The sequence below is a fragment of the Saccostrea echinata genome, unplaced genomic scaffold (genome assembly GCF_033153115.1).
Source record: "Saccostrea echinata isolate AGI-Se365-2 ecotype Australia unplaced genomic scaffold, CSIRO_AGI_Sech_v1 ptg000003l, whole genome shotgun sequence".
In the NCBI taxonomy this organism is placed as follows: Eukaryota; Metazoa; Mollusca; class Bivalvia; order Ostreida; family Ostreidae; genus Saccostrea; species Saccostrea echinata.
The window spans coordinates 13,096,122-13,123,991 of record NW_026889752.1 but is presented as its reverse complement, the minus strand read 5'-3'; the positions used below and the strand labels follow the sequence as shown (position 1 = coordinate 13,123,991).

The 27,870-nt window shown below is 34.6% G+C and overlaps 2 protein-coding genes across 2 annotated transcripts in view; both read right to left on the bottom strand.

The window, feature by feature from the left end:
• Positions 1-9,360, bottom strand: part of LOC133178485 (uncharacterized) — a 61,727-nt gene extending 52,367 nt beyond the window's left edge. The window contains exon 1 of the mRNA XM_061313179.1: positions 9,243-9,360. Within this exon, the coding sequence (XP_061169163.1) occupies positions 9,243-9,360 (118 nt within the window). The remainder of the gene's footprint in view (positions 1-9,242) is intronic.
• Positions 9,361-9,481: 121 nt separating this feature from the next.
• Positions 9,482-9,811, bottom strand: LOC133178484 (sperm-activating peptides-like). Its single transcript, XM_061313178.1, has one exon. It carries the CDS (start codon positions 9,809-9,811, stop codon positions 9,482-9,484), a length of 330 nt encoding a protein of 109 aa, XP_061169162.1.
• Between the last annotated feature and the right edge of the window lie 18,059 nt (positions 9,812-27,870).

Below are 27,870 nucleotides of genomic sequence, written 5' to 3'. Positions count from 1 at the left end.
CCTCCTACATTTTCCATCCATTTAAATCAATATAAATGGCAATCTGGACATTAAAACTTGTTTGATTGCAAAGAAAAATTCATTAGTACTAAGTACTAATTTTAAAAACCAGTGTCAAAAAGATAATTGATCTTATTTACAATTCCTTTCATAAGGGGGTAGGGAATTTTATCAATTGAAATTAGGCTGAAAACATCACCAGATTTTCAAATACTCATGGGAATGGATAAATGATTCTTAAATCTCACTGTATATTTAACTTATGTAAAATTCAACATATGAGATTGAGAAAGTGATAAAGTACATTTTTTATTTGTTATCTCATTTGAAATTCGGAATAAAACGACTATTTTCCTGTTTTAAATCTTTAACCCCCCCCCCCCCCCCCCGTGAGACAACAAAATCTTTGGAATGAATTTGTGAAATAACGTTCTCAATTCATAAAAACTGAAAAAAGAATTTGTTGTTTCACGGGAAAAGATGTTTTGAAAATCAATTTCCATTTTCCGTTAATTTCTATAGTGAAAATTTTTCTCAAATAAAAGACTCATATATCTCTTTGTTTTCCCAAATAAGTTATGCTTTACATGCGCGGATCTAGAGTTACTAGTATTTAATGCATATGCTAAACCAACTAAAAGTGACCTTTGATCGAAACTACTCCCCCCTAGAAAACGCGGATCCGTGTTAAGTTGGTACAAGAGGCCCAAGGGCCTTAACGGTCACCTGAGTACAATACAACAATTTAGAGGATCCATAGAGTATTAAAATGAAATGAAAGGTGAAGCTTTGTTGCCCAAAAGCAAGAAAAATAGGGTGATCAGGATCAACAAAATAATTAGTCTACTATTCATTAACAGTTCATAAATTAGGTTCTAATCTGTTCCCCATTTATCACTATCACCACACAGTATATTAACAAACTATCAGTCTTTTGTACAATTTTAATTCCTTGTTGTAATCTCTTACATTGGCCTCTCTTGGTCTTTGATGAACATTTAATAAGACAAGTTATTTTTGTCTCATTTTCATTTATCTATTACTTACAAGTCCACATGATCATTAAAACTATGAAAATACTTTTTGTATTATACAATAAAAATTCTTGCATAATTCTCTTATTCTATTAATTTTTCAAGTACATTATTTACAATGATTAATTATCAAAAGTAAACGGCAAAGGGGAATAACTCCTCTCAGTAGAATGCAAATTAATTGAGCCCTGGCTAGGACCAGAACACTTGACCAAATGGTCCAAATGTTCAAAAATCTGGTAAAAATACCCTTCCTTATTACAACTTTTACACTTTTTGCCTCTGATATGCCCAAGTGCAGAGAAGATTTTTAAAGAAATAATGCATTTTCACTACAGATTCACTATATTATCAATAGAGCCCCCCCCCCCCCTTCACCACCGAGAAACACCAGAGCCTCTCACCCTGGGACCAGAAGTTTCAAGTTTGCTCATCATAAGTAATCACTTTGTTTAACTGCTTAACATTAAGAAGCAGACAGGATTATTTAATAGAATTAATGCATTTCACTACATTATCAATAGCCCCACCCTTATACCAGCACATCTGACCCAGGGGTCATGCAATTCACTACTTTGGAAGAAGCACTCTTGCTCATCATAACTATATACTTAGCTTCTTTGCTTTTTAACCAGAAGCAGAAAAGAATATTTTCAAAGAAATTTTGATTTTTCACTATATAATCAATAGAGCCCCCCCCCCCCTTTTGACCAGAACCCTTGACCCTGGGGCCATGAAATTATCAATTTTAGAAGACGCATCCTTGCATATCATAACATGTACTTAGTTTGTTTAAATAGTACCCAGGGGCAGAGAAGAAGATTTTCAAAGAATTAATGCACTTTCACTATATGATCTATATAGCCCCCCCCCCCCCCCCCCCCGGCACTAGAACCCCTTCCCTTGGGCTATGAATTTCACAATTTTGGAAGAGTCACTCTTGCTTATCATAACTATGTATTTAATTTGTTTCAATAATACCAAGGAGTAGAGAAATAGATTTTTAAAGAAATAATGCACTTTCACTATATGATCTAGTATATACCCCCCCCCCCCCCAGCACCAGAACCCCTGACCCTGGGGCCATGAATTTCACAATTTTGGTAGAGTCACCCTTGCTTATCATAACTATGTATTCAATTTGTTTCAATAATACCCAGGAGTAGAGAAGAAGATTTTCAAAGAAATAATGCACTTTCACTATATGATCTATATAGCCCCGCCCTAGCACCAGAATCCCTGACCCTGGGGCCATGAATTTCACAATTTTGGTAGAGGGTTCAATGCTTATTACAATCATGTCAACAGTTTGACTGCTTGATGTCCAGGAGTAAAGAAGAAGATTTTTAAAGATTGCATTAATTTTGATGGTTTTAGCCCCACCCCTCAGGACCCAGGGGGGCAGGGACCATGAAATTCACAAATTTGTTCCCCTTCACACATAGATGCCATATGCAAAAATTGGCTGAAATTGGTTCAGCGGTTTCAGAGAAGAAGCTGAAAATGTTCAAATGTTAACACACGACGCACGACGGACGACGGACGAAAACAGATAGCAATAGGTCACCTGAGTGACTCAGGTGACCTAATAAAAAGTCACAGATATGAAGATATTAAGCATATGAACCCCCCCCCCCCCCCAACAACAACAACGAAAAAGATTTTTCACGTTTTGGAAAGAAGTTTACTTTTTTTTCTTGTCAAGAAATTTCTGGGTTGGATTTTTTTTTACTGGGGTGGACCCCTCCTGGAAAAAAATCCTGAATCTGCGCCTAGTTTTATGAAAATTCACATAAATATCAATATAAATATGAAAATTTGTTCAAATATGTGTGGCAGTTGGCAGTAAGCAGTTGGCAGTAAGCATTTGGCTGTCTTATATGGAATTCCATACATCGACGTTTCTCATATTTTTTTTTTCAAAATCATTACTGAACTACAACTTAAGTGACAAACATATTAAACTTATAAAATGAACCACATGGTATTAAACCTATAAACTGAAACCACATATGGGGCTTATAAACTAGTCCCCGAATCTCTTTAATTCCTCCCATTTCCCGCTTCCAAAATTGAAAAAAAAAACCATATATGCAGCATAACAAAGAAAAACTGCCGGTAGTAATATCTTTCTCATCTTCGTTTTAAACATGTGATTTAAGTTTAAATGGTAAATAACATTTACAAATGAACATAAACTAATGTTGAATTTACTGGGTAGAAGTAATTAATACAAAATTTACAACATATATATTTAATTCCATTAAAAAAAAGATTCATTATCTTTATATTAACATTGGATTGTTTCAAGCAATTATTGCAAGGAAAGGTAGAAAAGATTGAATAGTTAACTGTGTGAAAAGTAAAACCACGCCCTGCTTTGATCGTTTGTATAAATAAAAAAAGGAATTTTGATCGCTCCTGTAAAATTTTGCATCTGAATTCTTCGAAGGAAGTGAAGTACAGAATTCATTTTTAATTATACTCACTGTTGCAAATACAGATGTTCTGTGTTATTTTGACATCCATGTGTATTCCACCATCATATAACAGAATAAAAGATTTAATATGAAAAGAAATCTAGCAAGAGTATACTGGTAAAAATGGTCTCCAAGACAACTCAGCAGGTATGTCAAGAAAATCAATAGACAGAGGGTCTGCAACACACCTGTCGGTCTGCAAATGTACATGTATTTGCAAGTAATTTGATATCAATTGTAAGAATAGGTGTTATATATAGGGACTGCATTTAAATACGTGTGTGCTAGTGTCACCACCATGTTTACGACCAATCTACACAGATATTGTATTATAGTAATCTTCAATCATTGATTATACTACTATACACTCAAGTCACAAAAATGATTGCTGGTACTGAACATCCAAATCCTGTTAATTCTGTGCTTGAAGATATCTTAAAAACGATATTGAGAATGCTTGCTTATTGATATGACTAGTTAATAACTGCCCAGTCGAGTTTCGGGGGGGGGGGGGAGTCGAAAAATTAATTCGTTGGGGAGTGAGATAGTAGTGGCTTTTAACGTTTAAAGACAAGACATTTTTAAAATCTGCCTGGTCCTCCTCAGAATCAAATAATTGTCCACCTCACATGCAGAGAAAAGAAAATCAAGTAGAATATTTAATAGTGCACAATTTTCTTTTCTGGCTCAATAAATCCTGAAATTTTTAAATGAACAACCAATTTTTGCCTTTTCCTGATTTTTTCCCTTCATTATTAAGAAAGATTTTCAATTAGATGCTTTTTTTTCTCTGGACTTTAAAAAAAAAATACCGAACAGTTTCTCAAATTCAGGCATTGGATTAGGCCTACAATAGAGTCACATGATGCAGGCATTATTTACTATAGAGTCATGAATGTCCATTGAATGACCTCGCAAACCATGCACTGATCTAGAGGGGTGGTGGTGGTCCAGAACTCCCCCCCCCCCCGGAAATTGCAGAGTTATTAAAAGTATATATAGAAGCAAAGCATCCTACCCCTAGGGAGTTAAGATTTGAACGAACTGAAATCTACAATACCCGAAGATGCTTATATAAATGTGATCGGACATGGCTTTCCTGTTCTTGAGAAAAAGATTTTTTTTTAGTATATTCGGAATTCCTATGTCAAACGTTGATCACCCATTGTGGCCTCTCCCTACCCCATGATCTTGATTTGATCGCCCGTTTTGGCCATTCCATACCCCTGATTTTCTTAGTATATACTCACTCGAGTCTTCGGCTCACGCGAGCTAACCAGAAGCCCATGAGCCACAAAGCCTACCCGAGTCAAATATGGCCCTGTCGTTCTTTATAAGATTTTTTCCTAGTAAGTAGGTACCGTTCACGGTAGCTCAGTCGGTAGAGCGCTCGCTTCGTGATCGGGAGGTCGTGAGTTCGAATCTCGGCCGCGACAGACCTAAGTCGATAAAAAATAGGTAGCAACTGTTCCTTCGCCATGCGCTCGGCACTTTGAAGTGAAAGTTGCGGGTCCATCGGATGAGACCTTAAAAACCGAGGCCCCGTGTCACGGCAGGCGTTGGCACGATAAAGATCCCTCACTGCTCAATGGCCCTGAGTGCCGAGTAAAGGTCAAAATTCGAAGCCCTTCACCGGTATATGGTGACGTCTCTATATGAGTGAAAAATTCTCGAATGGGACGTAAAACAATATACAATCAATCAATCAATCCTAGTATGTAGGCCTTTCGCCTAACTATTGAAGTTGCACGTATGGTAAAAACATTTGATAGAAAGATTTATACCTGTAGGTGCGTGAAATTCTCAAAATAGAGTGTAATCTAATCCTACATTAAATTAATTTAATAAAATTAAAAAATTAAAATTATTATTGATTTGTAAGATGCTGTGTTTTAAGGACAGGTACTATAGTATCTCAAGTGTGAAAAACGATCAACCAATCGTCGATTTATGAGTTATCATTTATAGGAATGGCATATAGGCTGCTTCAGCTGGTATTATTATATACACAAAAGGGTTCCTTGTATTGTTGTGTACAAAAAGAGTTGACCAAGACAAGAAAAATGTCTTCACTTTGCCTGGAATATCGGGATAAAACTGAATAAGAAACGGACTATATTTTTTATGCTTTTCCTTTTACTTAACACAAAGAAGACGAAGTATAAAAAATTATTTTGGTTAAAATTAAGAAAGAGGGTATACGTAGATATTTTTATTAAACTTTTCACTAATATATATATATATATATATATATATATATATATATATATATATATATATATATATATATATATATATATATATATATATATATATATATATATTAGGGATGTCAATTTTATCACTAATTCATATTCGAATATTCAATGAAAGTATTCGAATATATTCGAATACTTGGTAAAATAAATAAAATCTGTTTTATTTTAAATATGCTTCATCCTACTCTCATGAAAGGTTTAGCGTAGGAAAACTTATATTGGAAGTAAAATTGTATGAAGACTTTTGTAGGTGTACAATAAGAAATTCTATTTGATATTTGTCAATGTTTGAAATAAATAATATTGATTTAAATGTAGAAAAGTATATAATTTTAACAAATGAAACGTGTATTTATAGTACATGTAGCTCCAACTGAGGAACCAGCCGTCTTACAAAAGGCAAGATAGTCGTAACGGTATACTGTTCAGATTTCAATACGTGTAATGAATTACAATTATCTGCCTAATAAGAGATATGATTATAATCTTTGATACAATGTAAACAAATATTTCCATAGACAATTTTCCTAGGTAATTAACTAATTTCCCGAAAATGAATATAAAATTCAGGATTATGTACAACCCTAGATAATCAAGTGCACATTTATTAAATTCTTAAATTAAGTCCTTTACAATATTAATTACAGACTAATTCTATCCGACATTCATTCAATGATCAATTAATTTATACTCCACGCCTTTAAGACATTCTAAGATTTCATTTTGTTGTCCTCGATTCTAGATCCGATCATAACTAACTAACAAAAGTATGAAAGTACGTTTTATATTATACATAAAGCATTATTGTACAATTCTTTAACACCTTACTCAAAACAAAATACATGTAATTTAGCAGATCTACAAGATAAGAAAGAAGTGAAAGAAATCAGGCGATCGAAATTGATCGCTAGTAAATTAAACAGGGATAATTTCAGCACTGTTCTAATCAAAATTTATTAATCAGAGTACTTCTTTTTATGAAATCTGAAAAACATTGAATATTCGAATCTTAAATTCATATTCGAATATCAACTCATCGAATGAATATTTGAATGTTCGAATATTCGTTGCCATCCCTAATATATATATATATATATATATATATATATATATATATATATATATATATATATATATATATATATATATATATATATATATAAATTGTGCAATATCGGTAACTACAATAACATGATACAATAGGTTTACCATTTGTGCTGAATTTTAAATCCACAAGATTCTCCTGACAGCGAGGGAGCACTTGGGAAATGCTTTACATCCTTAACAAGAGGCCCAAGGGCCTTGAATCGCTCTTCTGATAAACTGTGCAACCTATCACTTCTATTTGAAGCCTCTAAGTATCCTGTATATTTAGATAAACCCTTGAAATTCCATAGGTAAGTCATCATGACCTTCATTTTAGATGAAACACTCTGAGAACCCAAGATGATTCTAAGCAAATAAGTACCTAAGAGTTGGTCATGGTGACCAACTTATCACTTGTCATTCTCTGAAGACCCAAGATGCATCAACTGACGAAGTTTGATGATTCTAAGCCAATTAGTACTCGAAATATGTTAATAAAGCCATAAATTTTCAAAAGTAGGTCACGGTGACCTACTTTTCAGTCAACCTACTCCGAGGACCCAAGATGCATCAGGTGACAAATTTTGATGATTCTAAGCCAAATAGTATCCGAAAATATTAAATATAGCCATAAAATTTCAAAATTAGGTCACAGTGACCTACTTTTCAGTTGTACTCCGAGGACCCAAGATGCATCAACTGAAAAAGTTTGATGATTCCAAGCCAATAAGTTCCTGAAATATTTAATTAAAGCCATAATTTTTCAAAAGGAGGTCATGGTGACCTACTTTTTCAGTCGACCTATTCTGAAGACCCAAGATGCATCAACTGACAAACTTTGATGATTCTAAGCCACTTAGTACCTGAAATATTTAATTATAATCATATAAATTGGAAAGTAGGTCACGGTGACCTACATTTCAGTTCACGTTTTTTTTGAGGACCCAAGATGCATCAACTGACAAAGTTTTATGATTATATGCCTTAAAATGTCCAAATTATGCCTCAAAAATGTTTTGAAATCGAATGCCTGCAAAGTTCAAAAAGTAGGTCACTGTGACCTACTTTTTAATAAATACGTTTTATGGCCCCAAGATGCATCATCTTACAAGATTTAATGATTCTAAACCTGACAGTATTCGAATTAATGACCTTAATTGTTTAGAAAAAGATCAGCCATAAAATTCAAAAAGTAGGTAAAGGTGACCTACCTTTTTAGTTGACTTTCTCAGAGGACCCTAGATACATCAACTGACAAAATTTGATGACCATAGGCCTTAAATTCTTCAAAATATACCTCTAAATCATTTTGAAAAAGAATGGCCGCAATGTTTAAAAAGTAGGTCACCGTGACCTACTTTTTAGTCAAAAAGATATGAGGTCCTTAGATGCATCAACTGACAAGATTTGATGATTCTAGTCCTTATAGGAAACAAAATATCAACATTTTAATAAAATGTTATCTGCCCAGTGGTTCTTGGGAAGATTTTTTAGCAACCAGTTCTATTTTCCTAATTATCTCCCCTTGTTTAAGGGACACAAACCTAGTTTTAGTATTTATGGGAGCCCTTGAGCCAAGGATACCCTGTGAAAAATTTGACAATAATTGGCCAAGGGGTTCTTGAGTTATGGCCCATATTCTAAACATTTTATGCACACCACACAAATATAGCTCTTTGAGCCTTTGGCTCAGAAGAGCTAATAAAAATAACAAATAACATAAATTTTTGAGATCTTAAATTTTGAAATATTGGCATTTTTTTTGTTAATACATGTTTTTAATTGTAAAACAAATGCCTATTTCAATCATTAGGGCATCAAGGAATATTACTCAGAGATAATGTTGTTCATAGCACCATTGTCACTGAAACTGTTGTCCAATTCTAAAATATATTAAAACAATTTCTTGTAACAAATAACAAATATCGTGAAGTAAATTTACAATGTCTCCAAGACTTCACTTTATCTTTTACTATAATGCTAAGAAATGATGGATACATAATATCATTGAACTATTTATGCACTATAGAACCAATGCAATAATAATTTCTGATATTATTATCATTGTTTCCATACCCATCACTTTTACTTCTTTCAATTAACCCCTATCTTTCATAGGGTTGTATACATTTTTTTATTTTGATTGTCTGCTTTACAAAAAAGAAAAATTGAATTCTCTTGTTTTCAAACTTTTTTTTCATCATATTTCACATTCAGGTTGGAATCTCTGCCATTTTACATATCAGATTTACATTACTTTCATGTAAGATTCTCCGTCAATGGCAACATTCTACATATGACATTCTCCACCATTTTATTATCGGATTCTCCATCTTACAAATAATTTTCCTCCATTTTAGATCTTAGATTCTCCGCCATTATACACATCATCGGATTCTCCACCATTTTACATTTTGGATTCTCCACCATTTTACATCTTGGATTCTCCACCATTTCACAGATCGGATTCTCCACCATTTTACAGATCGGATTCTCCACCATTTAACACATCGGATTCTCCACCATTTCATATATCGGATTCTCCACCATTTTACAGATCGGATTCTCCACCATTTCACAGATCGGATTCTCCACCATTTAACACATCGGATTCTCCACCATTTCAAATATCGGATTCTCCACCATTTAACGCTTCCCAAAGACTCCCATTCCACACCTCTTCCCCATCCAACCCTTCCCCAATCCCTTCCAATCCCACCCCTCCCCATTCCCTTCCCATCCCACCCATTCCCTTCCCATCCCACCCTTTCCCTATCCCTCCCCCATTCCCTTCCCATCCCCTCCCACCCTTTCCCATTCCCTTCCCATCCTTCCCCAATCCCTCGCCCATTCCCTTCCCACCCTTCCCCTTTCCCACCCTTTCCCATTCCCTTCCCACCCACCCTTCCCCAATCCCTCGCCCATTCCCTTCCCCTATCCCACCCTTTCCCATTCCCTTCCCATCCCACCCTTTCCCTTTCATCCCACCCTTCCCCTATCCATCCCCATTACCTTCCCCTCCCATTCAACCCTTCCCCTCCCATCCCACCCTTTCCCATCCCACCCTTTCCTATTCCCTTCCCATCCCAACCCTTCCTACCCACCTTTTCCCCTTTCATCCCACCTAACCACTCTACCCATACCCTTCCCACCCTTTCCTTTCCCATCTCATCCCTTCTAATCCCATCCCACTTCCCCATTCCTTTCCCTACCATAACTCCCCTTCCAAACCTATCTTACAATCCTTCCCTTCCCAATTCCAACCTCATTATCCCTTTCTTCCCATACCACACTTTCAACCAACATTGGCCCGATGAATGCGACATTTGGTCAATGTTGGGCCAACATCATTAATTACATTGGGCCAATGTTGGCAAATGACATTGGCCCAATGTCGGTTTGCTCATCGGCCCAATGTTGGCCCTATTGGACCAACATTGGCCTAATGTGTAGTCAGACACACATTTAATTGTTACAAATCTGCATATGAACTAATTCGATTGTCTCTACAATCAGAAAAAATCTACCTCCAATCCTACTTGAAAATACAAGAGGCCCATGGGCCACATCGCTCACCTTAGCACATTGGCTAGGAAAAAGCACAAATCAGTTCAGTATTGAAAAGTTTATATAGGGGAGGGGGGGGGGGGGACTTGAATTTTAAACCAAGTGAAGATGCTTCCATATCAATATCAATTTTAGCAAATTTGGGCATGCATTGCATTCGCAAAAATATTTTTCTTAAAAATAAATCAGCAAGGAAAAATGTTAAAAATTTTGCTGACAGCTGGTGTCTATTTTTAACCCGGTGAACAAGAAATCGTAAGCAGTGGTCAGTTTAAGAAATCTGTTTATACTACAAGCTAATTACCCATGATAATCCGTGCCTTAACTACATTCAATATCGCCGGATGGTTTGACAGGCAGTATGTCTCTTTTAAATTATTTCTCCAAGAAAGAGAGGCCAGTTGTTTTATCTAACAACGAATCCCTAGTATGACAGATTGTTAACGAAGAACTTACTCTCGTGTATAATGAAACCCCGACAAAAAAAGGACATTGTATGTACATGCGTAATTCTTTATATGCACATATGTAACTTACAAACTGTTATGAAAATTTTAAGCAGTTTTTATTTTTAGCAAAGATGACAATTCACAAAATTTTAAAACGTAAAAATTAATCAACATCTTTTTGACCAAGATTTGCAAAAATAAATTGATGAAAAAATTTCCAGATTTATGTTATAACAAATGGCTTTGCTGATCTTGAGCAGAGATCTCTAAAGATTTTTTCCTATATATTCCTTTGTAAAAATTTGATACCCCATTGTGGCCCCTCCCTACCCATGGGGGTCATCATTTGAACAAATTTGAATCTACACTACCAGAGGATGCTTCCATATCAATATGACTAAACATGGCTTTGCTGTTCTAGAGAAAAAGATTTTTTCCTATTTATTTCTAGCCTCTTCCTACCCCCGAGGGTCATCATTTGAACAAACTTGAATCTACAATACCGGAGAATACTTCCATTTCAATATGACAAAACATGGCTTTGCTGACCTTGAGAAGATTTTTAAAGTTTTTATTCCTATATATTTCTATATAAAACTCTGAGTGTCTATTGTGGCCAAGTAGTAAACTTTGAGGCTGACTGGACTTAAGGGAAAGAAATTATGCACCGAACAAAGATTTTAAACAGAGAGGCAATTTTTGAAATCTCTCTCTGAATTTTACTCCGAAATTCTGAAACAAAACATACTAGCCGAGGGTAGGACAATGCATATATAAAATAAAGCAGAACTTATTTATTTTATCGAATATTCGGATATATTCAAATACTCCAACCAAATTATTGACAATTTTGAAAGCTTACTACCATTTAAATGAGTGAGAAGATATTCAATACATTGCATTATTCAGAAGTTTATGGTACTGTTCAGGTGCACTACAAAACAAGAGGCCCATGGGTCACATCACTCACCTGAGCACTGTGGCTAGGAAAAAAAGCAAAAATCAATTCAGTATTGAAAAGCTTTAATGCATAAGTGGTCCCGACCTACCCCTAAAAAGGGGAACAAAATTGAATCTACACTACGCAGGGGTAATAAGGAAGCATACAAAATATTCTACCTTGACTTAATCAGTGCTACATTATGACGTCATAGTAGGCGAGATGACGTCAATTTTAGAATACAAGTTTTCCTAATATTCGTATTTAGAGATGTAATTTAACTCTAGAAAATGAATAGAAACGTGTAAACATTAACAAAAATAAAATGTTTTTATTTTGTTATGCTGTATCTGTCATTTTGATTAAAATCTACCACCGATGACGTCATAGGTGTACTTCAAGTAACTTGGGAATTGATCATGTCGTGTAAAGAGAATTTGACTAAGACGGCATGTACAAAGATACGTAAAATGGAGTTTAAAAGCAAATATCCTAAATATTTTGTGAAATTCATATGGAGTTCAATTACTTAAACAGGTATGCTAATTTATTTTCATCGATTGTATTCTCTTCGAAGACAGTCAGCTATATACATGTCCCGGTCGGCCTTTCCTCTGTCATTGGTGACAAAAATGATGCAGCAGAACAACAATAAGCTGTATATTTCAAAACATAAGATTTGTACAGATGGAAAGTTTGCCTCCTAAAATACTTGGAAAGTGCTGCTAGAATCCCGAGTTAAGCATGGTTTTATGAAAAATCTCGGTTTATATGTCTAAAATTCAAAACATCGGGTAAGGTTTCGTGCGAATGTGTGGAATTATTATTTTACTGACGGGACAGTGGGATTCTAGCAGCACCTTTTAGGCAAAATAGATGTTTTCCAACTATATTATTTACTCAAAGAAATTATAACACTTCGGGGTATTGTTGTTCTGTTAGCTTTTTTACTAAGGAAAATTTTGCTATTAATAGAAGTCACGTGATGCCGTGGTGGTGGTGCACGCCTTTGCGTTAGACAATCTTTTATCTTTATGCAATAGATAATAATAGTTTACATTTATCAGCAGTTTTGGTAAATTTTCAAACTTAATTTTCTTTAAAAAGTCTAAATTTCCAGAGAATTGACTTATATGCTTCCTTAACATACCCGCGTAACTAAAGATAAATTTTTTTTGTCTGTGACATTTTTTCCCACAAATTTGAACTTTCATTATGGTCCTGCCCTACCCCCAGGGGTCATGGTTTGAACAATTTTGAATCTACACTATCTGAGGATGCTTCCATATAATTATGACCAATCATAGCTTTCCTGATCTTGAGATGAAGATTTTTAAAAAGTTTTCCTATGTATTCCTATGCATAACTTTAATCATCAATTGTGGTCCCACCCTATCCCCAGGGGGTCATGATTTTTTTCAAACATGAATCTACACTACCTTAGGATACTTCCGAATAGTTAATAACCATTATAACAATCATGGCTTTGCTGTTCTTGAGAAGATTTTTTCTATATATTCCTATGTAAAACTTTGATCGTCCATTGTGGCCCCACCCTATAAATAGGCCATATAATTATGGAGCTACATCAAAAACTTTACCCTATTCACTCATCTTGAAAATATAGGTCAAATTCAGCTTCCAAAGAAAGTCAAAGACAAGAGCCCATGGGCCACAATGCTCACCTGAGTCAATATGGTCCTGCTGTTCTTCATCAGCAGATTTCTTCTCCTATTTATTCATTTGTATAGCTTTCATTGTCTGTTCTAGGCATACCCTTTCCTTAAAGGTGCCATGTTTTAAATGAAATTGAATCATAAGTTTCTGAGGATGCTTCTATATTCATATAACTACCGTATAACTGGTATTTTCCGTGGTTGGAAATTTTTGTGATTTAACCCCTTAAAGGTAGCATATTAATTTCTGCGTTTTAAATTTCTGTGGTTGCACTATACCACAAAAATTTATTTACGGGGTATGATCATGCACTAAACTTTATGAATTATCAGAACGCTGTCATGTTTACATTTTAAAAATTCATTAAGACATATTGATCAAAGGTGTATGAGAACTGGTATTAAGCTATTAAGCTTAATTAAACTACAACATTTTAGTTAGTTTTTGTAAAAATATTTCGAGTACCAATTGAAATGAATTAATGCAGTGTCAGTCCACCAAAACATCAATACAAATCTTTATTCTAACAGACGTTTTATGCAATTGATTAAAATATTTAAATATATAGATTTAAGCTAAAACAAACAGTTGCATAATCTAGTACCCCAAAGTTGACGGTTAACAATCACAGGTGTCATGTGCATTGAGGCGTAACTAATCCTGTCAGTCGTATGCGTTAGGTGAAATTCACCAGACAATCGAGTCACATTGCGTATACAAGCAGTAATTATTGTCTCAATATAAAACACAACACTGAAAAAAAGTGTTTAAAAAAGAAAAGCTACCATGTGTTGTTTGCAGCTATCGGAGTTTGGACTAATAATTGCGAAATAGGTACAAGTAAAGATGTTTTTGTATCAACTTACTTAATTGATATTATTTACAGGAAGGTTTTGATTCAATATGTTTTGGACAAATCCTGACATCTAAAATCTTCGAATTTCGATGACACCCGAATTTTCTCGCTAACAAGGATGTGGTCACTCATGAGTCTGCGGACACATCAATTTTAAGAACCTTGCGTTCCAAATAATTTTGCTGCGTCCAGTACACAGGTTTATGCATTAATGAGAACCCTGTCAGACATACGCACCACTTATCATAATTGCATGTATAAAATATCTTAATAAATATTGAAAAATATTTTGTGATTGTAATTTTTGCGGAATTGTCCTATCCGCAAAAATTGGACAACAGCAGAAAATACCCGTTATATGGTAATCATGGCTTTGCTAGTCTTGTAAATGGAATTTTAAAGATGTCTGCCATCCTACCCTGGGAGGGGGGGGAGGTTATGATTTGAACAAACTTGAATCTACACTACCTGAGGATGATTCCATATCAATATGACTTATTGTGGCTTTGTTGTTTTTGAGAAGATTTTTCCTTTATATTCCAGACCTATGAAAAATTTCGATCCCCCATTGTAGCCCCACCCTGCTCCCTGGGGTCATGTTTTGAACAAACTTGAATCTACACTACCAGAGGATGATTCAATATGTATATATGAAAGTTATTTTAATAACTGTTTTTATGTAGACGAGTGAATCATTTTCATTTTATTCTACTCGTGATTTTTCTTTTATGTAACCTCATTTATCGTGTAACCTGTGGGAAGCCCCAATGCATTAGATGTTTCTCTGATTTTTGATTGGTCAATTCTATTTAGGTATCTTTTTACATTCTTAGCGTCCCTGATGTAAACGCTGTAAAAGCTCTCCATGGTTTTTTAATATTGTACCAGTTTATCGACTTTTCATTCAATTTCTGAGTGTACCAGTAGTTAAAAAATGATTCCGGACACGGATTAATCCAGGAGGGTAATGTTTTTGGCATGTGATGAATGATAATTTGACGGATAACAAGAACTATGAAAACGTTAGCATAGGCGATGCCATGATAGTCCTCTTTGTTTTTGCTTGGTTAAAACAGCTTGATAGCATTCGAGGGACTGATATTTGAGGGGAAAAAAAATGAGCAAGACTTTGTTGTTATCTGTTTCACTAGATACATTATAAAAAAAAAAAATTAAAAAAAAAAAAAAATGTACGTATTCTCTACTACCATTATCCAGCCATAGGCATATTACGTAATCAACAAAGTGGAGCAGCGCTGCGCCACTCACAGAGACAAGTTACAGATATATGGACAAACGCACAAAAGTTTGAATTATAGGACATAGTTTTATTTCACGACTGGAAAGACTTTTAGGACAAAGTGATATATTACCGGCCGATTTTAACCTTGCCCAGTGATAAATCCGATGCCATGGAATAAGTGGGGGGGCATGTAGATAGTTTGCTTCAGAACCAGGATCTACAGAATTGCATGCAATCCTTCAAACCAGTTGTGATCATACTACAGACCAGTGGAAATGACATTTGTAGTTTATCTGCGAAACCAGAAACTGTGGCATGTAAAATTTCAGAAGTAATGGAAACGCTGGGAAAGTTTGTCTGTGTACAGGTCGGTGTTGTTTGTGAGCTTTTTATAAGACTTCGGCCTAGAAATATTTCACCACAAATGTATGAGGAAAAAGGAAAGATAATCAACACCATGCTGCCAGTGTTGCTGGAAGATATAAACAATAAAAAGATAACGTTTTGGCGACATCTTCGCTTAAAGAACAGTCCTCTGCATGTTCTTGGTAAGTGATGGTGTGCATCTCTCTCCAGTTGGACATAAAAATTTTTACAGAAGCATCAGACTGGCTATCATGCATGCTTTAGATTTCATAGTTTGAACGAATTGCATGTTATTAGGGTTAGCTACTGCAGTGATAGTTTCAGCATCCAAGGTAATATTTATTTGTAGAGTTTATCTTTGTGAATTGTTTAAAATCATAATTACTTGATTATGATTTTCACTTAAAAAAGCAATAGTCATGCATTTTAGTGTTAGTATTCCTTATTTATCAGTCATGTATTTGACGGTTTATTATTAAACTTCAATATACATCATGTTTTTGACTGCTTGGAATTCAGACATGTATTTGTCTACATCGGAAATTTATAAGACACGTATTTGTCTGCAATGAAAAGTTATCAGACATGTATTTGTCTACATTGGAAATTTATCAGACTTGTATTTGTCTACATTGAAAAGGATGATGTGACATACGGCCCCCGGTAAATTGACAAAAAATTAAATATCTGAATTTTACTCTAATTTTTGCATGCACTTAATCACTGATATGTATACCCTCATAAAATACAACTTTTACCGAAAATAGAAACATAATTTGGAAGATATATGTCTTTATTTTGAGTAGGGGTATCATGCATGTTTACATCCAATTCCCATTGAACTTTGGCCCCGCCCCACTCTTTGAAGCCCTTAAAATATACGAGCGCAAGTAGGTACATTTTTCTCCTTTGGCTGGTCACTGTCTTCTATTGAAATCTACCTATATGTGAAAGGAGAAAAATGTACCTAACTGCGCTCACATGTTGTTTTTAAAAAAATGTAAAATCTAGCTGGCCTTTCCCATTATCAACAGATCGACGAAACTATTTTTTCTGACGTAAGAATAAATTCATATGCTAATCGAGGCACTGGCAATACTTTCTAACTGACCAATCAGTTAAATGAGTTGCATAACTAGTGAGTACCACAAAAATACTAAGGACATTTCATGCGTGGAAAAAAGATTTTTTTTTTTTAACCTGCTTTCCGATAGACATTTTTATGCATTTGAGTCACAGATTAGACAAATTTACAAACAATTGATTTATAAATATACATAGTTAAAAGTTTGTAAAACGTTCGGTGGGCAATTCGCTAGGTCTACACGTATTCCCGAGAATCAGTGAATAGAAGTTTCATGTGCATTTCTTGACCCCTAAACGGTAAACAATGCGGTTCCATGCGTATTATTATATATAAATAGCCTTGGTTGACCATTCAAAGTTTGTGTAAATTGACCTAAACCATGTGCCCGTGATAAAATGTAAACATGTAGTAAACCAGCATGTTTTGTCGTTCTGTCATCAGATTGGACAATTGTTCTCGGTAAGCGACTATGTGCGAAATAATAACAATAGCCATATAAGGAAGATTCCTCAAACATGCATATCCCTCTATTGTACTAAGACCCGCCTATTCTCTTTTCATAAAAGAACATATTGTCACAAACCGAGCCGAATTTTGCTGTCATAGGGTAAAAAAAAAATCATAGATAATGCAGTAATCCTTATAATTAAAACTTGTCGAAACTATTGAAACTATTCAAAAGGCGTCGTATGTATTCACTCCTGTATGAAAACTATCAAAATCGTTGTAGATTAAATATAATTCGTTGTAGAAAAAGGGGTCCCAGATAGCAGTTATGTCACATCATCCTTTATCAGATATGTATTTGCTACATTGGAAATTTATCAGTCATGTATTTGTCTACATTGAAAATTTATCAGACATGTATATAACTAATTGTGGCTCTGTTGTTCTTGAGAAGCAGATTTTTACAGTCTTTTCCTATATATTCCTTTGTAAAACTTTGATCCCCTATTGTGGCCCCACCCTACCCCAAGGGGTCATGACTTAAACAAACTTGAATCTACACTACCTGAGGATGATTCCATATCAATATGACTTATTGTGGCTTTGTTGTTTTTGAGAAGGAGATTCTTAAAGATTTTTCCTTTATATTCCTATGTAAAACTTTGATCCCCCATTGTGGCCCCACCCTACTCCCAGGGTCATGATTTGAACAAACTTGAATCTACACTACCAGAGGATGATTCCGTATCAATATGACTGATTGTGGCTTTGTTGTTGAAGAAAATTTTCAAAGATTTTTCCATTATATTTTCCTATATAAAACTTTGATCCCCCATTGTGGCCCCACCCTACCCTTGGGAGTCATGATTTGAACAAACTTGAACCTACACTACCTCACAATGATTTAACATAAGTTTCATATTTCCAAGCAAAGTGGTTCTTGAGGAGAACATTTTTATATGATGCCATTAATTTTTCACAAATTCATAATTATCTCCCCTTGAAAGAAGGCGTGGCCCTTCATTTGAACAAACTTGAATCCCCTTAATCCTAGGATACTTTCTGGCAAGTTTGGTTGAAATTGGCCCTGCGGTTTTTGAGAAAAAGATGAAAATGTGAAAAGTTTATGACAACGCCGACGACGACAACGACAGACAAATTTTGATCAGAAAAGCTCACTTGAGCCTTCGGCTCAGGTGAGCTAAAAGGTCAATTCATCCAAAAAAATGGTTACTTCTCCCTATTTTTTGTAACGACTGGCGATAGCAACACACAATACATATAGGTTAAAACGAATTAAAGATTATGATCTTACAACAAATTTAATTTGTACATCAATTCAGTCGATGTAAATATAAGTATACTTTCGTTTTAGAATTACTAGCCCAATGGGCTAACGCAGTATAGATTTATCATAGCCCGACCTCTAATATTGATAGCCCCAGGCGTCGGTAATTGCACACCCCTACTCTTTCAAGAATTTTACAGAAATTTCTTTTTTAGTAACCATGACAACACCATTCATTAGAGTAAAAAAACATATAAAAAGAATTATTTTAGCGTAGCTATATTAAGATCAAAACAATAAGAAAAGTAGTGTTTTGAAAGTATTTCACAGAAATTTCTTTTTTTTTTAGTTACCATGGCAATGCTGTTCAACAAAATCTCAAGAACCATGAACAGAATTATATATTAAAGTGTAGACTACTTTTGTGCCAAGTTATACTGAATTAATCATACCAAAACTGCAGGAGAAGAATGTTTTGAAAGTATTTCAGAGAATTATCTATTTTTAGTGACCATGGCAATGTCATTCATCAAAATCAAAAACCGATAAACAGAATTATGTATGTACATGTAAGTAGTCTACTTGTGTGCTATGTTAAACTGAAATCAGACCAAAACTGGAGTTTTTGACATACAAACAGACAATGGAATACCTTACTATTGAATAAGCTCTTCTGGTCAAAAACTCACCTACTTTGGAAACCTATTGCTTGATCTGTTATTTCTCTGTAGTGGGGCTCCAAAAAGCTTGAGAAATATTCCCCTGAAATGTAAAAAGGATGCATAAAGCACTTTCAAATTAAGCATCGAATAATATATATGTACATGGTAAAATATGAACAATTTTAGTGGGCAAGTTGGCAAGTTGGTTTATACCAGGAGTGTTCCAAAAATAATGGCATTTCACCTTCTTTGCATGAAAATTGTGTAAATATCTTACTGAAACCTAACCGACACATTAGATTGATCACTGAACCATAGCGGAAGAAAATTTCATGTTCACAGTAGCTACAGTGTACATTGCTTTATAGTGTATTCATTACACTATACTTAAACTGACTAGCAAACAATGCACTTGTAATCAAGGCCTATAAAAAAGGTAGGTCCTTACTTACCATATTTGGCTGAATATAATACGCACATTTTTCCTAGAAAATGATTTTGTGAGAAAGGGGTGCGTATTTTATACCACAATAGGATTTTCATAGTTTTTTTTCTTTCAGATGAAATACAATAAATCAACATTCATTTGGGGTTTTAAATAGCACGGAGAAAATTCATTTCAACATAAACACCCCATTATACCACTGTATACTATATGTCCCAATCAAAGCCAATGTTGTGAACACGTGCGCTCGTCACTTGATCTCAACACCCCTCCAGGTAAATAAATTGTCTACCAACTTCTAAGCATTGTTTTTACAGTTAGTGCACTGATTATTTACTGTCCTTGTTAATGGCTTTGATGTTTTCTTTGTTAATATTCGGGGTCGATTTTTAGCCTTCATACATTATCTTTCATATGAACTTGTGTTGATTACGACACATTAAACAGTTAATCGCTTGTTAAATTATTTATCTTATATTTATCGGCCTCTTGTTAAATTTGTTAAATTAAGAGTTTAAAAAGGAAATATGAAGTCTGTTAAAACTCAAGTGTTATAATTACTCGTGCTCTGGAGAAAATAAGATATCTGCGAAGATTACCTTGATGTATAAAGACATTTATAAAGTGTCAGTCTGTTCAAACTAAAATTCAACAGTATTTCGTGCTTTGTTGAAATAAAAATATTTCTGCAAGGATAAAGACAACCTGTAATGTCACAATTGCTGTTAGCTAAAAATAAAATAAAATGCAATAATATTTCGTGCTTTCTTGAATAAAATCATATTAACCACACGAAGATATAAACAGCAACATTACAGTACAAGATTTATATATGTAACCAGATATAAATTTAATGGGACGACATTTTGTGCTTTGTTATAATAATAAAATTATACTGCCATTTTTAAAGACAACAATGACGTTAGCTTAAAAAATTATTTAATATAATGCATAATTTAATTATTTCTATGAATAATACCGCCATGCTTAAAATCAGGAGTACCATAAGCTCAAAAAACAAAGCCCGCGTTTGAAAAGTTACTGTGCTTAAATTTTCAATACATTATTTCCACAAAGATTTGAAGTTAACATTACCCCAATGTAAAAAAGACAACATTAATGCTTTGTCAATATTTTGAAAGCATATTATATAACCGAACTGCGTTTTTTCCCAAATTTTCAAGCCAAAAAAGGGGAGTGCGTATTTTACACCAATGCTTATTATATTCAGCCAAACACAGTAATTGGCTTTAAACCCGTAGATATTCATTGCGAGGTCTGTGATATCTATGAAAGAATGGTCAAAAGTCTCATAGGTTTGTAGGGATGCACAGTTTTATTGGTATATTGGCGGTATATCGCAATTTTTTATTGCATGTTATGTTTCATGATACAGAGAGTAAAATACCGGTATTTGGTACATTAATACAAATTCCAGAAATTATTTATTTGTTCAAACTATTGAATGACAATTACAGGACAGGGGTGCATGGTGCAATTGAAAGAAATAAGCACTAGCCCATATGGGCTAGTGACAGCAATAAAGTTACTAACCCCCGTTAGAAGTTACTAGCCCAAGTGTAGGGGTGGGAGTTGAGTTGGGGTGGGGAGTAACAACTAATTTTGAAAAAAATAGTTTATTGTTGAAAAAAGGCAGGGTTTTAATGTCATTCTTTTTAAAATTATAAAGTTAAATTCTCACAAATATATTTTATGTAAACCACATAACATTTATCTTTCAGTTAAATGAGTGATCGTAAATAATTTAATGAGATATCAGCATGTATTAACCATAAACAAAGGATCTTAGGAAATTTAGATAAAAAAAATGTTCGTTTTTAGAAGTAAATATTAAGTCAGGTAGTACTACAAATTGGATAAGATTATGGAGATTTACAAACAATAGGAGCATACTGCCTGGAAATTTTTCATTGGTTGGGAACTTAAAAGCAAAAAAATGAGTGAAAATACTGACAGTGATCATGGTGATTGTCTATTCTCTTTAGAGAAGTGCATACATGCCAACTTTTGAAAATTTCCTTGGGGGAGATTGCGCGTAACGACATTTTTCAAAATTCTAAATTCGCGGCATTTTGTTGTGAAAATAAGTGTTGGGTTTTTTCAAATATCAGTCTAATACCTTGTATCATATATTATCACTACTTCATAAAGTGATTTCTTCTCTATCAAGTAACTTAAACAAAAACACAATATTATTTAAAATTTAAAAAAGAAAATTTTAATCAAAATTATTTAATATGTTAATATAAACATAACCCTCCTACCATATGCAATGTCATACACATACAGATTATTACATGGATACAGTGCAGGAAACTAATTTTGTTACAGCATCAATGCTGATTTGAATGCTTCCTTTGCTTGCTGATTTGAATGCTTCCTTTGCTTGCTGATTTAATGCTAGTAATCCTTATCCTGATGCTGTTTTATAATTAGGTCAATGCTATCGGAAGTAGCATCATGCTACCGGAAGTAGATAATGAATTTCAGCATTGCCGTTTAAAGCAATTAAAGTGCCTTTTACAATTATTTGATCATAATATATCACTATGTATCAATAATGTGAATACTTTAACCAATATTCTTTCTTTCTTTTTTAATTTTTTATTGAAATAAAACTCAATGATTTTCTGATGCTAGTAGGATAATGCTGATTTTATCTAGGTCAATGCTGGTTTTATCCTTTGCTTGCTGATGCTGATCCTGGTAATGCTGTTTTTTAAATGCTGATGCTGATGCTAGCTCGATCCTGATGCTACTAATGCTTATGCTGATGCTGGTTTATGTAACAAAATTAGTTCCCTGCACTGTAAGGATGTTAAACTTAACTACAAATAAGCTAAAGCAAGTTACTAAAAGAGTTCATGCAGTTACTGTTTTTGTCTATTGGTAAATTACACATTTTATAAAGCTACTAAGTCACAAACAAATAATTTCAAATTTGTAATTTTTTTTTAATCAAAGGGAATACTAAGAAGTCACTTTTAATGTTTTCATACAAAGTCAGATTAGTCTGTAAAAGGCATGGTACGTCTTCTCCTTTCTAACTTTTTGTGAACCACTCCTGGAATTCTGCTAAAAAAAAACTAATGGTTTGTACTTGCAGACGCATCTTTTCAAGTTGGATTTTGGCAGTGTCTTTTCCATGATCAATGGCGTAGTTCGTAATTATAGTGAGAAATGCCGTATTTCCTAAACTTGAAAACCTTATACGTATATTGTGACAGTCAAATTTTGCTGTAAAGTGTGAACTCGTCACAAGTTTGTATCCTGTCGTGTGTATTTCTAAAATTTCCACATCTGGCATGATTGTCTAGGTTAATATACACTGTTAATGAGAATCGGGAGCAATTAAAACCACAGTAATGACTGGTAGCACAGTTGACACCTTGTTGATTACCTGTTATCAGCGGCAATAAACAAATATCTACCGATAAACATTCGAACTGCCATCTTTTTTCACACGGAAATGTGGTATTATTCAAAGCGGATCGGTAAAAAATCTGGAATTCCTAAAAATCGGTAGAAATGGGATTAAAAAAATATAGCGGTAGGTAGGGTTATCAAGAGGCCCATGGGCCACATCGCTCACCTGAGCACATTGGCTAGGCAAAAGCACAAATCAGTTCAGTATTGAAATGATTACCTGGGGGGGTGGGGGGGGGGGCTTGAATTTTAAACTACCTGATGATGCTTCCATGTCAATATAACAAATGGCTTTGTTGTACTTGAGAAGATTTTAAAAAAAAATTTCCCATATATTCCTTTGTAAAAATTTGATCCCCCATTGTGGCTCCTCCCTATCCCAGGGGTCATCATTTGATCTTAAATCTACACTACCTGAGGATGCTTCCATATCAATACGACTAAACATAGCTTTCCTGTTCTTGAGAAGACATATTTTTTCTATATGTTACTATGTAAAATTTTCAATCCCCCAATGGGCCCCACCCAACCCCTGGGGGTCATCATTTGAACAAAATTGAATTTACATTACCTGAGGATGCTTCCATATCAAAATGACTAATCATGGTTTGCAGTTCTTCAGAAGATGAAATTTTCCTATATATTTCTATTTAAGACTTTGATCCTCCATTGTGGCCCCATCCTACCCACGGGGGTCATGATTTCAACAAAATAGTATCTACACTACCTGAGGATGCTTCCACATAAATATGATCAATCGGGGCTTTGCTGTTTCTGAGAAGAAGATTTTTAAAGATTTTTCCTATACATTTCTATGTAAAACTTTGATCCTCCATTGTGGCCCCACCCTACCCCAGGGGGTCATGATTTGAATAAATTTAAATCTACACTACCTGTGGATGTTCCCATATAAATATGAACAATCTGGGCTTTGCTGTTCCTGAGAAAAAGATTTTTCCTATATATTTCTATGTACAACTTTGATAGTCCATTGCAGCCCCGCCCTACCCCCGGTGGTCATGATTTTAACAAACTTGAATCTACACTACCTGAGGATGCTTCCATATAAATATGACTCATCATGGCTTTGCTGTTCTTGAGAAGATTTTTAAAGATTTTTCCTATATATTTCTATGTAAAATTTTGATCCTCCATTGTGGCCCCGCCCTACCCCCGGGGGTCATGGTTTGAACAAATTTGAATCTACACTACCTGAAGATGCTCCCATATAAATATGACTCATCATGACTTTGCTGTTCCTGAGAGGAAGATTTTTAAAGATTTTTATTATATATTTCTATGTAAAACTTTGATCCTCCACTGTGGCCCCGCCCTACCCCCGGAGGTCATGATTTTAACAAACTTGAATCTACACTACCTGAAGATGCTCCCATATAAATATGACTCATCATGACTTTGCTGTTCTTGAGAAGAAGATTTTTAAAGATTTTCCCTATATATTTCTATGTAAAACTTTGATCCTCCATTGTGGCCCCACCCTACCCCGGGGGTCATGATTTGAACAAACTTAAATCTACACTACCTGAAGATGCTCCCAAATAAATATGACTCATCATGGCTTTGCTGTTCTTCATCAGAAGATTTTTAAAGATTTTTATTATATCTTTCTATGTAAAACTTTGATCCTCCGCTGTGGCCCCGCCCTACCCCCGGGGGTCATGATTTTAACAAATTTGAATCTACACTATCTGAAGATGCTCCCATATAAATATGAATCATCATGACTTTGCTGTTCTTGAGAAGAAGATTTTTAAAGACATTTTCCTATATATTTCTATGTAAAACTTTGATCCCCCATTGTGGCCCCACCCTACCCCCGGAGGTCATGATTTGAACAAACTTGAATCTACACTACCTGAGGATGTTTCCACATAAGTTTCATCTTTCCTGGCCCAGTGGTTCTTGAGAAGAAGATTTTTAAATGATGCCATTATTTTTTCACTAATTCCTAATTATCTCCCCTTGCAAGAGGGTGTTGCCTTTCATTTGAACAAACTTGAATCCCCTTTACCCAAGGATACTTTGTGGCAAGTTTGGTTGAATTTGGCCCAGTGGTTCTTGAGAAGAAGTCGAAAATGTGAAAAGTTTACAGACGGACAGACAGACAGACGGACGGACAGACAGACGGACGACGGACAAAATGTGATCAGAAAAGCTCACTTGAGCCTTTGGCTCAGGTGAGCTAAAAATCGGTAGACTCCCGAAAAAATCAGGAAAGTTGGCATGTATGGAAGTGGACAGGCTTTTGCCTACATCCACTTCTCTTCGCAGGCCTTCATGTTTTGATTATGGAAATCGTGTAAATTTCCAGCCTACACTTCAACTGACATTTCGTCTAAAATATGTTCGAATGTACGGTAATTGACATGTTATATTAACAATTTCAACATAAATACACACAACTGTGAAAATGGATTAACAATACGTAAAGGTCAGTTTTCTTGTGACAATTGTGTGTATTTATGTTCATACTGTTAATATAACACGTCTATTACGTACATTCAGACGTATTTTAGACGAAATGTCAGTTGAAGTGTAGACCGTCACTGGTTCGAGATTTACACGTTTTCCAGAATCAAAACATGAAGGCTTGCAAGAGAAGTGGATGTAGGCGAAAGCCTGTCCACTTCTCTAAAGAGAATAGGTGATTGTCATATATTACATTGTTATAGTTATAATTTTTACTAGCACAAGGGGCTATGTCTGTGCAGAATCTACTTGCCCGACTCCAAAAAATGGTAGCCCCTGGGCTTCTGGCAATGCTAATTGCACACGCCTGCAGGAAGTGTAAAAAATGTTGAAAACAGTTAAACAATTGAAACAGTTAAACAGCAGCATCCAAACATGCTTTATATTAAATAAGTAAAAATTTAAAAAGTAAAGCTATGATTTTATAACATATTTTTAAGAAATATTATAGAAATTGCAGTAAAAATTGTGTGTATAATAATATCACGATTTATCGGGACATTTTTGGGGGGAAAATCATGATACATCATGATACAAAAGGTTTGCCCATACCCATACCTATAGGTCTGTTTGAAGGTGGGTTGCTAAATTTACAACATGATACGAACACCTCAAAGATGCAGCTTGCCAAGGTTGCCCTGCAACATTTACAATAATTACATCGTAAAAAAAACCAGCAAATCATACAGAAAGATCGATGCAAGATATACCATGAGGCAATTGGTTTGGATGACAAACTTGTCGTTAGCACATATTCAAGGTATTTTGAAAAAAAATCTAAAGCTTAGAAAGATAAACACTAGGTGGATACCTCATTTGCTTAGTGATGAACAGAAGAAAGGCAGTTGTTGAAAATGCAAAGAAATTATAAAAATTGTATCCAAAATACACCAAAAAAGACTTGTGATTATTTAGTTAATGGTGATGAGACCTGGGTATACTATTTTCAGCCAAAACATAAGAGTTCTAACAAAATCTGGGCATCAAACAATGCAAAACGTCCTAGTATTGCTAAAAGATTATGAACCTTAAAGAAGGTTTTATGTTATTTATTGACAATAAAGGCCCTGTCATACAAATTCCTGTGCCAAAGGGCAAAACAGTCACAGCAGGGTTCAACATTAACGTTAGTCTGTTAGTCTCAGCAGGGTTCAACATTAACGTTAGTCCGTTAGTCTCAGACTAATACATTTTCATTCGGACTAATAAAATCTGTGGCTAATTAGTCCGAATGGACCAATAAAAATTTCTGGAAAACAATGAATAAATTACCGATGTTCGATTCTCGAAAATTTTACTGGAAAACCCCGCATGTATTTTAAGCTTTCTAGCTTCTTGGCGGGTAGTTAGATAGTCAATTTGGCATTTAATTTTAGGACTGAGTGATATGAAATCAAACATTTTATTGAACATTATTTAGTATGACACTCGGACGTTTTGGATGTAATGTATAGAGAAAAAAGAACGAGATCGGGAATACCTGGTTGCCAGCTTTCAACGAATTTGCGGAATAAACACTTCACATAAATGCTTTGTTTATTTCAAAAAAGTATAAAATTAAAAGTACATTTTAATAATTATTTTTAAATCAATCGTTTCAAAATTGATGTTTCTTGTTTCTTTCTTTCTTTTTTTTTTTGGACAGACTCATTAAATCACATGCGGACTAGTAAAAGTAAAGAAGCACTAGTCCGGCCGGACTAAAGCCTAAAAATATTAGTGTCGAACCCTGTCTCAGACTAATACATTTTCATTCGGACTAATAAAATCTGTGACTAATAAAAAAAAACTGGAAAAAAATAAATAAATTACCGATGTTCGATTCTCGGCAACTTTCACTGGGAAACCCTGCATGTATTTTTAACTTTCTAGCTTCTTGGCGGGAAGTTAGGTAAATCCAATTCAATTCAGCTTTTAGGACTGATTGGTATGAAATTAAACATTTTAGCAATCATAATTTAGTATGACACATAAAGAAAGATGTTGGACATTTGGATGTAATGTATAGAGAAAAAAAAGAATGAGATCTGGAATAAGATCATAGTTCC

What these genes read in the sequence shown, in the direction of transcription:
- LOC133178484 (XM_061313178.1), bottom strand. Translation starts at nt 9,811, where the DNA reads ATGGGAAAGGGTGGGATAGGGGAAGGGAATGGGCGAGGGATTGGGGAA.